Raw genomic sequence first — 17,630 nt, forward strand, 5'->3', positions numbered from 1 at the left:
AACGTTGCCACGCCGTTCAGGCATTAAAAGCCCATTTTTTCTATTATTTTTGTGTGCTGTTTTCCTTTTTTTCTTATATTATTGGAACCATTGGAATATTGGTTTGGAGAGCTTTGCACTACAAGTTTGGTAATATGATGCTGTTCTAATTTATATATATATATATATATATATATATATACACTATATCTCACTTTTCATATTGATGTTCTACTGAGAACATAACGGTATTTTTTATTGAAGCCTTTTCAAATATGTAGCTGTGATACATTTGTTGTGCACTTTCTTATCCCTGTGTGTGTTAACTGCCCCCTGACGAAGCCGACGCGAAACGCACGTTGGGGCTGCGGCGGTGACCAGTGTACCGACTGAATGGGTAAGAGCTGCTGACCGGTTAGATTACGACACATGCCGTTTGGATGAGCGGCACCCCACTGGGGGAGTGATAGGGATTGACTTTTAGATTTCCGGCTGTGGTGGTATCCTTACCTTTTAACATGCACTAATGGCACTTTAGGTTTAAATAGTATCAGTGGTTGGGGGCGTGGCTAGCTGCAGAAGGAGCAGGACGCATTTTCCCCAAGCTCCTCTAAGAACTGATAAAATACGCCTAATCTAACTACCTAGGAGACCCATCCTTCAGTTCAGTAGGCTTAATTCAGCAGCCTAAAAGCCCTGGACACTTTTTTGAGCCATATTTGCCACATATTGGTACTACAGCCACAGGGAGACCCAGGGGCCTACTTACAGGCCTGAAGCCTGCAATCTGCGATTGATTTCCCGCTCCTCCCTAGTCTCCAGATAGAAGGGCGCACTCAGTGGGACGGCGGCGGGGCCTGCCCCTGTCCCTCGAGACCCGTCGGCAGCAATTCGGGATCAACAGGTGGAGGGAGAGACAGTCGGTGGACAAGCGGCGCTCGGCGCGCTGGCGGGGGCCTTCCCGCCCTCCCCCTCCTCCATTCCTGCGCCGGGCCCGGGCTGCAGGCACAGCGGCCGGTGAGAGGACAACTGGAGAAGAGGTAACCAGCGGCGTCCACCGCCATAGCGGGGACTCCGGTACCATCCCCCTGCGGGCCACTCACATACCTCTCGGAGGCCTCATTCCCGCAGAGTTCTGGGCGAGGCGCTGAGGTGCAGGGGCGTTGGAGCGCTGGTGCCGTGCGCCCCACGGCCTGAAGCTGAAGCTGCGGCTGCATACATTGCGGCGTTCCGGGAGGGGGGCATACCTCCGACTGCGGGTTTCCAGGCTCACCTCGCAGGGTGGTCCTGGGACCGCCACAGGGGGCGACTAGTTGGCACCGCATCCCTGGTTTCCCCACCTGACTCCCTGGCTTGTGGCTCGGCTGCACTCTCCTCCCATTACCTGCTCATTTGCAGGGCAGGGAGGGATTGTGCCCCTCCAGAGCGGCCGTGACAGGCCCTGGGCTGTGAGTCCCTGTAAAATAAATTGAAGTAAGAACAGCAGACTGTCTTTATACATAAAATACCTCCACGGGCCCAGTGACTCTGGAACTGCCATCTCTCTGGTCACTATTACAGTCTCGCTCCCATGAGATCTGGCCTGTTGGGCCTCAGTCCTGGAAGTTTACTGAGTCTGATTTAATGGCTTAAATCCAACACCCCCCTAATCCTTGTAAGGGACAACGTACAGCATGCACTTCCCTTGACTATCTTTTTAAGCTGGTCGTATAATACTGCGGTCCTCTATCCAATCTCACCGCTCCCATGACTAAGCAGCGCAGAACTAACTCCAGGTATGCTAGCAATAGGTTCCAGGCGCTGACTGATCTGGAGGACACTATGTCTCCAGGGCCACATTCCCAGTCTGAATCCTCCAACTCCTCCATAATGGATGGAGCGGAGCCAGATGCAATTCCAGCCTCTACCACCAGGATCCCAAGTACTCCAACTCCGGATCATAATGCCCTACTCTCACAATTTCAGTCTATTTTACATACGGAATTATCCAAAATGTCCGAAAAACTGACTAAAGACTTAACGAAAGATTAGGGAGCTGGGATCTCGTACCTTTGACCTACAAGATAAAATGGACTCTACTCTAGCCAATCTCGCTACCCATGAAAAAGATATGGAGTTGCTTCATGAAGAGATACAGGTCCTTCTCAAAAAATTAGCATATAGTGTTAAATTTCATTATTTACCATAATGTAATGATTACAATTAAACTTTCATATATTATAGATTCATTATCCACCAACTGAAATTTGTCAGGTCTTTTATTGTTTTAATACTGATGATTTTGGACTTCCGTCTATGGGTGGCAGCAGGAGTAACGAGAATCCACCATCTCTTCAATGTGGATGGGATAATCCCGTTCTCTGTTTTGAGCGAAAAACACCATCTCCCACCTAGAGAAATATTTCGCTACTTACAACTTAAAAATTTTGTTCAATCTCTGCTAAGAAATTCCACCCCCCTTACTCCTTTACCCCTTTTGAACAGAGATGCCGTCAAAACACACATGCTCCAGGTATCATATCTCTTCTCTATTCACACATCAACTCACCAACCCACAAGCTACACCTCTTGCTGGGAGTCCGATATTGGTTCAACCCTGACGGACTCGGAGTGGGCCCAGATTTGGTCTTCCTCCACTGGAGGTATTCTAAACACCCTCATGCTAGAAACTAATTATAAAGTACTAACCAGATGGTACCTGACCCCAGCCAGGGTAGCAAAGGCAGTTGCTAATTATTCCCCAAACTGTTTTCGAGGATGCAGCTCCATAGGTGATATGCTTCATATCTGGTGGTTATGCCCAACAGTACGAAGGTTTTGGACCAGGGTATACTTCTTGATTCTCTATATAACGAATATCAACCTTAAGAAGAACCACTGGGAAGCTCTACTAAATAATAATAATAAATAAATAATCTTTATTTTTATATAGCGCTAACATATTCCGCAGCGCTTTACAGTTTGCACACATTATCATCACTGTCCCCGATGGGGCTCACAATCTAGAATTCCTATCAGTATGTCTTTGGCATGTGGGAGGAAACCGGAGTGCCCGGAGAAAACCCACGCAAACACGGAGAGAACATACAAACTCTTTGCAGATGTTGTCCTGGGTGGGATTAGAACCCAGGACCCCAGCGCTGCAAGGCTGTAGTGCTAACCACTGCGCCACCGTGCGTATCCCCAATTTGCCCAGACATTCCCGAGCCCTTATTGCATTTATATTTTTAGCAGCTAAACAAACTATAGCTTCGGCTTGGAAAAAAACAAACTTGAATCTCTTGGGAGTTAAATCTCGTTTATCATGGTACATGGTAAACGAAAAACTGTCTGCCATACTGACCGACAAAGTGGACAGATTCGAACTTATTTGGCTCCCATGGGCGGACTATGCAAGCCATACCCCCTTCGCTATTCCGGTATCTCGGCAGTCCAACTCTAGTCCTTAGGCTTCTGACTAACTTACCCAATTGGGAAAGGATCTAACATAATCTCTCCTCGGGTCTCCCATCCCTTCCCTTCCTCCCAGACCCTTGACCCCCACCTTGATGTTGATGTTTTTTTGTTTTTTTCTTTCTCTTCCCTTTGATGTTACTGTGTTAAGTTTACTGTTAGTTTACCGGAACATAATTGAAGGACAGTTACCCCTTCTTTATGGAGCAATGTAATTGATGATAATATCATTGTTCCTTCTTTTCCTGTACTTTATATGTGAATTTCAATAAAAATTTATTGTTCAAAAAAATAGTATCAGCGGTTCATGGGGGCTGCCGCTGCTCTGATTTTTCAGTGCTGAGTTTTCCTTGCTGTACATTTTGTATTTGTTATGATTATGTATTCCTAAATATTGTTGAATAAAAACGTGTATTTTTCAATTTGGGACTTGTACTCCGTGTGTCTTTCTCCGGTTTTACTAAATATATATATATATATATATATATATATATATATATATATATATATATATATATATATATATATATATATATATATATATATATATATATTTATTTTATATCTCACTTTTATATTGATGTTCTACTGAGAACATAACAGTATTTTTTATTGAAACCTTTTCAAATATGTAGCTGTGATACATTTGTTGTGCACTTTCTTATCCCTGTGTGTGTTACTCCCCAGAATTTAAATTTTTAACTCCATGTATTAATATTGCCGTTAAGGAGAGAGATTTTTTTACCCCTCAATTTTTAAGCCAACCACAATTTAATAATGGATGATTTCAAATAACCTGACACATTTACATTTTGTATATATATTTTATACATTTTTACATCTGAGGATATGACATTTACAATACACATTTGATGTACAAAAAGTGCGCATTTACACATATACACGCTCACATCCTTCTCGTGTCACTCAAATTTGCAAAATCCTTCATCTTAATATACAATTAGAAGTTACTATTACTCTCCTGCATATTCATCACAGTAATGGTTAAGTCTTGCTGTTGTGAAGCCCTGGGTGCTCGCTAAAACCGCAGGATCCTGAGAATCTACTTTGTTAGATCTATTATCCTTCATGTTAAATTGCACAAAGTGTAATAAAATCCATTTACATCTGATGGCTTTCAGTTCCTCATCAGTGGCTCCTTGTGAGATACCCAGATTTGCCGCCATACTTATAAGAAATAATTTGGGCCTGGTTGGTCATCATAACGACTTCTTAGTGATTTGCATTGTCTGTGTCCAGTTTCTTCAGGTTGCCATTGTGGGTATGTAGCTGTCCAAGCTACAGATTAGACACTTTCTGAATCTTCCCGGGACATCATTTCATGATGGAATCTGCTGCAGAATTAACTGAAAGGTTGTCGTTGCTGGCTTTAGACGTTTCTTTAAGGATGTAAAAAAAAAAAAGGTAATTTTACAAGACATCACACACTAGACACTTGGTAGATTATAGCATGCAGCACTGAACAATAAGGCGGGTGTTAAATAAAAAGGTTAAAAGATTAAAGGGATCTTTAAATATACCTTAATATAATAGAATATATATATGCTTATTTTTCTCAGCGATTGTTCTCACAGATTATTTTGAGCTTGGCTGCATTAAAACATATGAAAAAAAAGTAGTAGGACTGAGTCCAAATCTCTGGTATTAACATTAGTACAAAAACTGAACGGGAAGCTTCCATAGCTCCGAAGCTGCCTTCCATCACCAAGCAGAACGCCAAGCACAGGATGGATTGGTGTAAAGCATGCTGCCACTGAACTCTGGAGCTGTGGAAATATGTTCTGTAGAGTGACAAACCATGCTTATCTATCTGGCAGTTTGACGGAGGAGTCTATGTTTGCTTTGTGCTAAAGTTTTCCTGCCATTTGCCAGTCAGCAGGTAAATTTTGATGGCAGGGGAAAAAATTGCCATGACATTTTTTTCAGTTGTTGGCATAGGCCCTTAGTTCTCATAAAGGGACATATTAATGCTTCCACATACCAATACATTTTGTATAATTGTAAGCATCCAACTTTGTGGGAGAAGTTTGGGGAAGGCCTGACTGTGCCCCATTGCACTAGATCCATAAAGACATGGCTGAGTGAGTTTGGTATGGAGGAACTTGACTGGTCTGCAGAGAGTCCTCACCTAAACCTCCAACACCTTTGTGAGCAACAAGAAAAGACGGCAAGCAAATCTCTCACATCTAACGTCCAACGTCAATGTCTAACCCCAAAAATGCTTTTCATGATAAATGAGTGCAAAATCTTGTAAAATAAATACTTCCAAAAGAATGGAAGCTGTTTTAGCTGTAAAGGAGACTAAGGCTACTTTCACACATCAGGTTTTTTGCATCAGGCACAATCCGGCGAATGTTGGTAAAAACGGATCCGGCGCAGATTGTGAAAAACTGATGCGACGGATCCGTTTTATTGACGGATCAGACTAGCATATCCAGATAATTGGATAAAAAAAAATTGGAGCATGCTCAGTTTAAAAAAGCGGAATCCGGCACCTGAATCCGTCACCTGAATCCGTCATTTTCCTAATCCGGCACCTTCCGACTCCCATAGGCTACTAGTCTAGCAAACAGCTTTTTCGCCAGAGACAAAAAAAGGTTACTATCAATGTTTTTTCCAGAAACCGGAAACTGCAGATTTGCCGGATACGGCGAAAACCATACGAAACGCAATGTTGTCCGGCACAATCCGGCACTAATACAAGTCTATGGGGGGAAAAACAGATGGGCGGCAACATTCGCTGGATCCATTTTTTAAAAATTTAGCCGGATTGAGCCTGACAGCGAAAACCTGATGTGTGAAAGTAGCCTAACGCCATATTAATGCCTATGGGTTTTAAACTGGAAAACCATAAAACCTCTTGTAAGGGCACTGTGCAAAGGTCCTTACATTTTTTTTCATACAGTGTGGCTGCATATGGGTGTACATATAGCTCCACTTTCAAAGGGAGGTAAGAGGCAGTTGTTAATTCCATTCTGCCATCGGACGGAATAGTACATCCAATGGCAAAACCCCCGCTTTGATGCAGGCTCCGGCGGTGAGCCCGCATCAAAGCCGGGACATGTCAGCTGTTTTGAACTATTAACTAGTTAAATGCCGTTGTCAAACTGACAGAGGCATTTGACAAACGCCATCCGGCCGGAAATGCGCACACCGCACCTGATCATCGGTGCATCAGCATGACAACCAGAGGTCTCCTGAAGACCTCTATGGTTGTTGATTCCAGATTGACATGAGCGCCACCCTGTGGTCGGCGCTCATAGCAGTGCTGCAATCCTACTACATAGGGGCGATCCGAGCAGTGCCTCTATGTAGCAGAGGCAGCTTCTAGCTATTGAAGCATGCCGAAATAAAAAATTAGTTTTTAAAAATATGGGGGGGGAATTTTTATATATATATACTGAAATCACCCCTCTTTCATTTAAACTAAAACAATAAAAAAAAAAAAAAATCAAATCTACCCATATTTGGTATCGCCGCGATCAGAATCGCCCGATCTATATATAAAAAAAGGATTAACTTGATCGCTAAACGGCGTAGCGAAACAAGTGTTAAATGTCAGTTACTTTTTTTTGGTCGCCGTGACACTGCATTAAAATGCAATAACAGGCGATCAAAAGAACGTATCTGCACCAGAATGGTATCATTAAAAAAGTCAGCTCGGCACGCAAAAAATAAGCCCTCACCCAACCCCAGATCACAAAAAATGGAAACGCTACAGGTTACAGAAACCAATTTTTTTTTTTTTAAGCAAAGTTTGGAATTTTTTTCACCACTTACCGTATATACTCGAGTATAAGCCGACCCGAGTATAAGCCGACCCCCCTAATTTTGCCACAAAAAACTGGGAAACTTATTGACTCGAGTATAAGCCTAGGGTAGGAAATGCAGCAGCTATTTCAAAAATAAAATTAGATACCAATAAAAGTAAAATTGAGACATCAATTGTGCCATATATAATGCTCCATACTGTTCATTATTGCCCCATAAGATGCTCCATATAAAGCTGTGCCCCATATAATGCTCTGTACCATTCATTATTGCCCCATAAGATGCTCCATATAAAGCTGTGCCCCATATAATGCTCTGTACCGTTCATAATTGCCCCATAAGATGCTCCATATAAAGCTGTGCCCCATATATAATGCTGCTGCTGCTGCAATAAAAAAAAAAAATGACATACTTACCTCTCTTGCTGCCTGCTGCTCCTCAGCGTCCCGTCGCGGCGTCTCTCCGCACTGACTGTTCAGGCAGAGGGCATCGCGCCCTCTGACCTGAACAGTCAGAGCAAGAGGACGGGAAGACTGAGCGGCGCCCGGCGGGTGGAACGCAGACAGGTAAATATGACATACTGTCCCTGGCTCCTTATCCCGGACAGATGGTCTCCGGGCACTGCAGCTTCTTCTGTCAGCGGTCACCCTTACCGCTCATTAGAGGAATGAATATGCGGCTCCACCCCTATGGGAGTGGAGTCCATATTCATAACTTTAATGAGCGGTCCCACGTGACCGCTGAATAGGGGAAGAGCTGCGGCACCCGAAGAACAGGCAGGGACAGCGCCAGGAGCGCCGGATGCAGGTAAGTATGCGACAGACCTCTCTCCCCCTCACCAGCTGACCGTGACTCGAGTATAAGCCGAGAGGGGCACTTTCAGGCCAAAAATTTGGGCTGAAAATCTCGGCTTATACTCGAGTATATACGGTAGATAAAAAAGAACCTAGACATGTTTGGTGTCTATTAACTCGTAATGACCTGGAGAATCATAATGACAGGTCAGTTTTTGTATTTAGTGAACCTAGCAAAAAGCCAAACAAAAAACAAATGTGGGATTGCACTTTTTTTGCAATTTCACGGCACTTGGAATTTTTTTCCCGTTTTCTAGTACACAGCATGGTAAAACCAATTGTGTCGTTCAAAAGTACAACTCGTCCCGCAATAAATAAACCCTCACAAGGCCATATTGATGAAAAAAATAAAAAGTTATGGCTCTGGGAAGGAGGGAAGCGAAAAACGCAAAACTGCGTGGGAGTTAAGGGGCTAAATACACCAATTGTCTCATCTCAAGCTTCAGCTGTACCTGTTCAAAATAAAGGCTCTGTGATTACAAGCAGGGAAGGTGAGTTAGAGCAGGGCAGTGTGTCTTTATAAATATCTCTATTCTAGCAACAGTGTGTGTCTGCGTGCATAAGAGCAGTGTTGTGGGTCTTTACGAACACCTCTTGCATCTGCAGCAGTGTGTGCATGTGTGTATTGTTGTGAGTCTTAATGCACACCTCTTGAATCTGCAGCTCTATTCTTGCAGCAGTGTGTCTGTGTGTTGTAAGAGCAGTGTTGTGAGTTTTTACAAACACACCTCTTGCATCTGCAGCTGTCAGTGTGGGTTGAGGGTGAATAGAGCAGAGCTATCAGTGCCGTAGGATGAGAGCTGTAGATGCAGAGGTGCCTGTAATGACACACAACTCTGCTTTGCTCTCCTCTCCTTCCCTGCTTATAACAGCAGTAGATACTGGCAGCGAGATGACAGAGGTAAACACAGCTATAAGTATCATATAAAGAAAGTTTGGTCTGACATTCTCTTGGGGAGAAGCTAAGTGGGTGTTTTTTTCCCTTAATGGTGCCTACTGCTTATGTTTCAACGTCATGCAGAAAAGAAAAGTCAATGCTTTCAGAAACAAATCTAAGCTAAGAAATCCTTGGTCTTCGCTTGAAAATGTTATATTTAGTGTTGAGCATTCAGATACCGCAAGTATCGGGTATCGGCCGGTATTTGCGGTATCGGAATTCCGATACCGAGTTCCGATATTTTTGTGATATCGGGAATCGGTATCGGGATTAAGATTCAGGTGTAAAATAAAGAATAAAAATAAAAAATATTGATATACTTACCCTCGGACGCGCCCTGGTTGTCACCACTGCAACCGCCATGCTTCCGTTCCTAAGAATGAGCGCGTTAGGGACTTTCGATGACGTTGCGGCTTGTGATTGGTCGCAACAATTAAAACTGTGTTCTACTCAGCTCTAAATTATATGGCCAGTTTAACATGTTCAAATTGTGAAAGGTACTCTTAACCCCCAAGGGTGGTTTGCATGTTAATGACCGAGCCAATTTTTACAATTCTGACCACTGTCCCTTTTTGAGGTAATAACTCTGGAACGCTTCCATGGATCCTGGTGATTCTGACACGGTTTTCTCGTGACATATTTTACTTCACGTTAGTGGTAAAATTTAATTGATAAATGCATTTATTTGTGAAAAAAAAAAACAGAAATTTGGGAAAATTTTTCAACTTTGAATTTTCATGCCCTTAAATCACAGAGATATGTCACACAAAATACTTACCGTATATACTCAAGTATAAGCCGACCAGAGTATAAACCGACCCCCCTAATTTTGCCACAAAAAACTGGGAAAACTTAAAGGGAACCTGTCACCCCCAAAATCGATGGTGAGGTAAGCTCACCGTCATCATGGGCTTATCTACAGCATTCTGTAATGCTGTAGATAAGCCACCGATGTTACCTGAAAGAGGAGAAAAAGACGTTAGATTATACTCACCCAGGGGCGGTCCCGCTCCGATGGGTGTCTCAGGTCCGGTACAGCGCCTCCCATCTTCATTCCATGACGTCCTCTTCTGGTCTTCACACCGCGGCTCCGGCGCAAGGCGTACTTTGTCTGCCCTGTTGAGGGCAGAGCAAAGTACTGCAGTGCGCAAACACTGGAAAGGTCAGAGAGGCCCGGCGCCTGCGCACTGCAGTACTTTGCTCTGCCCTCAACAGTGCAGACAAAGTACGCCTGCGCCGGAGAGTGAAGACCAGAAGAGGACATCATGGAATGAAGATAGAAGGCGCCGGAGCGGACATGAGACACCCATTTGACCGGACTAGCAGCGGGACCGCCCCTGGGTGAGTATAATCTAACCTCTTTTTCTCCTCTTTCAGGTCACATCGGGGGCTTATCTACAGCATTACAGAATGCTGTAGATAAAGCCCCTCATGGCGGTGAGCTTACCTCCCCATCGATTTTGGGGGTGACAGGTTCCCTTTAATGACTCGAGTATAAGCCTAGCAGCAGCTACCAGTAAATGTCGAAAGTAAAAATAGATACCAATAAAAGTAAAATTAATTGAGACATCAGTAGGTTAAGTGTTTTTGAATATCCATATTGAATCAGGAGCCCCATATAATGCTCCATAAAGTTTATGATGGCCCCATAAGATGCTCCATATTAAAATATGCCCCATATAAACCTGCATAAAGGTTAATAATGGCCCCATAAGATGCTCCATAGACACATTTGCCCCATATAATGCTGCACAAATGTTGATTATGGCCCCATAAGATATTTGCTCCATATAGTGCTGCACAAACGTTGATTATGGCCCCATAAGATGCTCCATAAAGATATTTGCCCCATATAATCATGCACAAACGTTGATTATGGCCCCATAAGATGCTCCATAAAGATATTTGCCTCAAAAAGTGCTGCACAAACGTTAATTATGGCCCCATAAGATGCTCCACATAGATATTTGCCCCATATAGTGCTGCACAAACGCTGATTTTGGCCCCATACAGACACTTGCCCCATATAGTGCTGCACAAACGTTATGGCCCCATAAGATGCTCCATACAGACACTTGCCCCATTTGCTGTTGCTGCGTTAAAAAAAAAAAAAAAAAAAAAAAAATCACACACTCACCTCTCCGTCGCTTAGGCCCCTGGCACTTTCAATATTCACCTGACTTTGTTCCGGGTGCCGTTCCATCTTCAGCGTCTTCTGCACGGACGTTCAGGCAGAGGGCGCGCACTAACCACGTCATCGCGCCCTCTGACCTGAGCATCACTGCAGAAGACGCTGAAGACGGAGCGGCGCCGGAACGAGGAGCAGGTGAATATCGCGCAGCGCTCCCCTCCCATTTTTACCCACCTGGTCTTGGCGCGGTGCAGTCCCTGCTTCCCCGCGCCGCAGCTTCTTCCTGTACTGAGCGGTCACCGTTACCGCTCATTACAGTAATGAATATGTGGCTCCACCGCTATGGGACGTGGAGCCGCATATTCATTACTGTAATGAGCGGTACCATGTACCAGCGGGTAAGGAAAGGGTGAATCAAACACACAAAAACCCCGCCTCCATGGCTGAAGATTGTTCCCTCCAAATTCAGGTGACAGTGTCCCTTTAAGAGCCCTAAGGTTAATAAGTAGATTGGGAAACAACTTCTTCTCGTCTCCAACTTCCTCCAGCAGTTCGTCTAGGACTGGACCAAACAGGTATTCCCCTTCGCACGGAATAGAGCAGAGACGGGATCTGGATTGAAGGTCACCCGGCCAACATTTCAGCCATAGGGCCCTGCGTGCTGCGTTTGATAGTCCTGCCGCTCTAGCCGCCATTCTTGCAGAATCCGCAGATGCATCCGCCAGAAAGGCAGCGGCATTCTGAATTGATGGTAGGAATTTCAACATAGAATCTCTGGAGACTCCCTCTTCCAATTTAGATCCTAGCTGATTCAGCCAGACCATCATTGATCTGGCTGCACATGTCGCAGCTACAGCAGGTCTCAGGGAACCCGCCGACATCTCCCATGTCCCTTTAAGGAACGAGTCAGCCTTCTAATTGAGAGGATCCCTTAGGGAACCCATGTCATCAAAGGGGATAGATGATTTTTTAGACGCCTTAGCCATCGCTGCGTCCAATCTTGGTGCCTTATCCCATGTGTTCACCATGGGGTCCTCAAAGGGATATCTACGTTTAGAGGCCAGTGGAAAGGAGCCTTTTTTCTCTGGCCTCTTCCATTCCCTTTTGACGAGGTTCTGAACCTTGTCATTGAGCGGAAAAGACCTACGCTTTTTTGGGTCTAGACCGCCAAACATCAGGTCCTGCGCTGAAAGTTCTGGCCTTTCGTCAGCCACCCCCATGGTGGATCTAACTGATTTAATCAGTTTGTTCATTTGGTCCAACGGAAAACAGAAACGGTTAGAGTCCTCTTCCGAAGAGGACGCTGAGGAGCCAGAGGCGTCTGAATCATTCACCCTACTAGGGCCAGCGGACGAATCCGAATCTGAGGCGCTAGGCTCCTTTCTTCTTTTGGAAGGCTACCCCCGAGACAGGGATTTCAGGGAATCTTTCACCTCCTTCCTGATAATCACCCTAAGGTTTGACGTAAAATCAGGAGATTCTTCCGCCACCTATGGGAGCGGAGAAAAGGACTATGTCATTTTACCCCGGTGCTACCGCTATACCGTGTTCCCATCAATTTATTTCCTACCGTCTGCCGCACACACGACTGACAAAGTCTCTTAGGGTAGGCGTCTGGCAAAGGGCAAGCGCATAGCGCGCACTCCTTGTTTTTAACTTTACCAGCGCATTTTTTCCCCTACGGAAATAAACATAGGAAAAAACTGCATCAGGGTACGTTCACGTAGATCTCTTACCCGGGCAGTAGCGGTAGGTACCGGATCACTGGGGGGTCGGTCCAGATCTTTTTGTTTAGATTTGCGACTGGGCTGATTACTGCGTCCGCGGGTCTTCGGCTGGGGGTTCGCATGGGACCTCTCCGAGGATCTGTCCTGCTCCTCCAGCAGACCGACGGTAGCTTCCGGCTCATCCATAGCTGCGGATGTGCTCACAAGCAGCCCTGCAGCGCTCTGTATGGCTATATATAGCCCTTCCCCCAGATCCGGACATGTGCAGGTGCGTGGCCAAATCCACCCTCACACCTGCAGATCCTTGTGCCACCCCAAAACCCCCTCCCCGCCCTCAACCCCCCCACCCCAAAACCCCCCCAACCCCACCCCCCGCCGCATGCAGGATAGCAGCGTTTTTTCGAAAAAAAAAAAAAAAACCGGCCGGCGTTTCACTTCCGGTATCGGGCAGAGAGCTCAGGGACGCGCCCGGAAGCCCGGGGACGGCACCGCCGGTCCCCCCAGCCGCCCGTCGCCACACTATCGCCGCCCACGGCCGCAGCATAGCGGCGATTGCGGCAAAAGCCGGCGACCGACCCCCGGCTCCGGAGCGGCCCCCATTCGCCCCCCCGAACCGGAAGGAGCGCACAGGACGCTGCACCGCACCGACGGGGATCAGAGGTGGGGAAGACCGAGGCCTAGGGGGGTGAATATACTTACCTCGCCACTGGGGATGGACCTCCACCGGACGCCGCTTCACGCTGCACCGCTCACTGTCGTGGAGTCCTACCCGGACCAACCGTGGCGCTTCCAGGGACCCGCACTGCCCGAGGTAGGAGACCCCCTCGCTACCTGGGTCGGACAGCCGGCCTGGGTGTTGATAGGAGAACGAAGTCGTATCTGAAGGGAATCCTGTCCTCCAGGAACAGGAAACCAACTGATGCGTGGGAGAGGTGCCGCCCTTATGTATCTGTAGGTTTCCTGTTCCTGAAGGGTGGATCCCCTCTCTCCGTAGTGCTGTCATGGACGACCGATAAAAAGGGGTTGATTTACTATTTATAGCGGGTTTTTGCCTTTGGCAGCTGTCACACACTAAAAGGCGCTTTTTATTGCAAAAAATAGTTTTTGCATCACCACATTTTGAGAGCTATAATTTTACCATATTTTGGTCCACATGTGAGGTGTTTTTTGCGGGACGAGTTGATGTTTTTACTTGTACCATTTTTGGGCACATGACATTTTTTGATCGTTTTCTATTACGATTTTTGGGAGGCAGAATTAACAAAAATCAGCAATTCATGAATTTCTTTTGGGTGGGGCGTTTATACCGTTCCGCGTGTGATAAAATTGATAAAGCAGTTTTATTCTTCGGATTAGTATGATCACAGCGATACCGCATTTATATAATTTTTTTATGTTTTGGCGCTTTTATACAATAAAAACTTTTATATAAAAAAAATATTTTTGCATCGCTTTATTCTGATGGCTATAACTTTATTTTTTCGCTGATGATGCTGTATGGCAGCTTGTTTTTTGCAGAACAAGATGATGTTTTCAGCGGTACAATGATTATTTATATCCGTCTTTTTGATTGCGTGTTATTCCACTTTTTGTTAGGCGATATGATGATAAAGCATTGCTTTTTTGCCTTTTTACGGTTTTCACTAAAGGGGTTAACTGGTGGGATAGTTTTATAGGGCTGGTCGTTACAGACGCGGCAATACTAAATGTGTACTTTTATTGTTTTTTTTAATTTACATAAAGAAATGTATTTATTGGAACAATATTTGTTTATTTTTATTTAAGATTTTTTTTAAAGTATTTTTACACAGTATAATATATATATATATATATATATATATATATATATATATATATATATATATATATATATATATATTAACTTTTTTACATTGTCCCAGGGTGGGACATCACTGTATAAAGTCAGATCGCTGATCTGACACTTTGCACAGCAATGTGTCAGATCAGCGATCTGACAGGCAGTGTAGGGAGGCTTCTCAGCGCCTGATCTCAGCAGGCATTGAGAAAGCCACCTCCCTGCAGGACCCCGCGGTCATCTTGGATCCGGGTGACTGCAGGGAGGAGACCTTCGAAACTTCTAAGGGTCTCAGGGAAGCACGCAGGGAGCCCCCTCCCCGCGCAATGCTTCTCTATGCCACCGGAACGCTGCAATCTTGTTTGATCGCAGTTTTCCGGGGGGTTAAAGTGCCCGGTGTCAGCTGTGATAATCAGCTGACACCCAGCCGCGATCGGCCGCGCTTCCCCCGGGAGCGTGGCTTAACGCTTATGATGTACTATTCCGCCCATGGGAATTAAGTCCCAGGTCACATGGACGGGATAGTACATCCGATAGTAGAAAGGGAATGAACACTCCTTTGCAGACTGCTTTCTATCTCCGCTCATGCTTGATCAATTGTGTGTATTTCTTTCAAAGAAGAGCCAAAGACATGAAAGGAGGATTAACAGGGATATATACAGTTGCAATAGATTGTGCTTAGATAATCAAATAAGTTCTTGTGTTACACTGACCTTCCTTTTCCTTCTTCTCCAAGCTTTCCTCCGCGGCAGTTTTATCTGCTCTAAAGAAGATTCTTGCGCTGCTCAGTGAAAAGTAAAGGAACTCAAACTCCTAAACAAAAAGCAAAGATACAATTTGGAGTCATTATTTGTAAGAGCAATAAACCAAAAAGTATGACACAAGTAATCAAAGAAACGCTCAAGCACATGGGCATATTTTGTGTCAGTTGTGCACAGAAAAATTATAGGGCTGCCAAAAACGTGCACAAGTTCTTTAATGTGCAAGTCTCCGATTTAATCCAGAGACGCACAGCATACTACAAATTTTCTTCTGTTTCATCTTTCAGATTTATAAAAGCCTCTGTGCTTCTAGGAGAACAAATACGGCATCACACAGCCTTTTTGGCAGCATAAAGGCCTTGAAGTAAGAAGCCACCAAGGATACATGCACACTCCTCTGCTACAACCCCTAACATCTAGCATTTGTCCTATTCCACCATTTTGATGTCTTTAGTTATACATTAAATCATAAAATATTATAGGATTGGAGATTAAATTGTACATGCTTGTTAAATTGGACAGATTCAAGCCTTGTGGTTCAGCCAGCGCCGTTAAAAAATAATTTTCTCATGAACAAAGTTGATTTTAATCATTAGATCTTGGAATAATAGTAATTTCCACAATTGGATGTGTTAAAATAAAATGTTCCTCTGCTGAGATAATCTTATAAATGTGCCCCTGCTGTGTGCTGTGTAATGACTGTGTCTGACCGTGCAGGAATATATGGTCTGATCATACCACAGCTCCTGGGCAGGGGAGGAAGCAAAAGAGAGCATACAGACAGGACAGCACAGGATCACAAATTGTTTTTTTATTTGGGGTAAAACATGGTTTAAAAACAGGCAGGGAAATATTTTATCTCACAGACAGAATCAGCTGTGATCCCATCCTGTCCTGTCTGTATACTCTTTTGCTTCCTTCCCTTCAAAATCTATTGATTAAAATCAATTTTGTTCACGGGAAAACCCCTTTAACATCTTTATGACCTATGACATATAGGTACGTCCTAGGTCGCCTCCCCCTCTTTGATGCAGGCTCTGCACCTTTTCTGACACAAGACAGCTGATCTCATCAGCTGTCATGTGCCCCTAACAGACACTGGTGGAATCGTGCGATCCACCCGTGTCTGTTAACATGTTAAATGCCACATGATGGCATGGCACCGATGGGTTGGCATGACAACCTGGATTCTGCAGGAGTCCCCTGTGGTTGTCATTGCCGAACTGCTGTCAACACAGCTCTGTGGCCGGCGCTCATAGCAGATGAGCATTTTTGCTACACATAGCAGGGCTATTGTGAAGCTGCATTTTTTGGGGGGAATTTCACCGCACTTGAAGTTTCTTTCTCCGATTTTCCAATACACTATATGGTAAAATCAATGGTATTGTTCAAAAGTACAACTCGTCCCGCTAAAAAACAAGACCTCACATGGCGATGTTGACAGAAAAATAAATAAGTTATGGCTTTGGGAAGAAGGGGAGCAAAAACCCAAGGTGGTAAAGGGGTTAATCTTATAGCCTGACAAGGAAGCACTGTGCCTCACTTTTAGAAACATTCATTGGGCTCCTACTATGAGAGATGAAAAGCTTATTGTCTACAAAACCTAACAAATTTCTCAGAGAAGCTCTTGTGCTGAACAATACATGTTTTTCAATTAGTTTCCGAAAAAAAATACATATAAAGAAAAGCTTCCTCACCTGCAGATAGATGTCTAGTCTTTTCTGAGTGAGGTTCATTGTTTGAAGCAGCTTCTCATCCTGATTATTAGACTGCACGTTCTGCTGCTTCGACACTGCCCTTTTCTCCTTCATGTACTTTTCTCTTACAGACTGGAACCAGTGCAATGAGTCAAATTCTTGGTACTGGTCCAATAACTTCAGAATATAGGCAACACCTGCAAGCAAAAACAAGGGGGCAAATGTCAAAAATGTTAACATAATAGGTAAATAAAAGTTAACAGGCTTGTCTCAAGAAGAGAAGCTGAAAGGAGTCGACATCCCAACCACTGGCAATCTGCTATTGTCACTAGGGGAAGCAATGTCAGGCTATATATTTTCCTTGCAGGGAATACAAAGTGTCTCTCCGTGTTAGCTCACAAATGGGTACAAAATCCTGGCTTGTCCTCTATGACATTTACCCAATGATAGCCAATATTCGGTTTCCAAACTAAGAGTACCGGG

The 17,630-nt window shown here is 44.6% G+C and overlaps 1 protein-coding gene across 1 annotated transcript in view; it reads right to left on the minus strand.

The window, feature by feature from the left end:
• Positions 1-4,236: 4,236 nt before the first annotated feature.
• Positions 4,237-17,630, minus strand: part of WASHC4 (WASH complex subunit 4) — a 178,439-nt gene continuing 165,045 nt past the window's right edge. Inside the window, exons 31-33 of the mRNA XM_069764473.1 lie at positions 17,148-17,344; positions 15,403-15,502; positions 4,237-4,832 (exon numbers count right to left, since the gene is read on the minus strand). Coding sequence (XP_069620574.1) covers positions 4,768-4,832; positions 15,403-15,502; positions 17,148-17,344 — 362 coding nt within the window. The 3' untranslated portion in view covers positions 4,237-4,767. The remainder of the gene's footprint in view (positions 4,833-15,402; positions 15,503-17,147; positions 17,345-17,630) is intronic.

This window comes from Ranitomeya imitator, chromosome 4, assembly GCF_032444005.1.
Source record: "Ranitomeya imitator isolate aRanImi1 chromosome 4, aRanImi1.pri, whole genome shotgun sequence".
Lineage (NCBI taxonomy): Eukaryota > Metazoa > Chordata > Amphibia > Anura > Dendrobatidae > Ranitomeya > Ranitomeya imitator.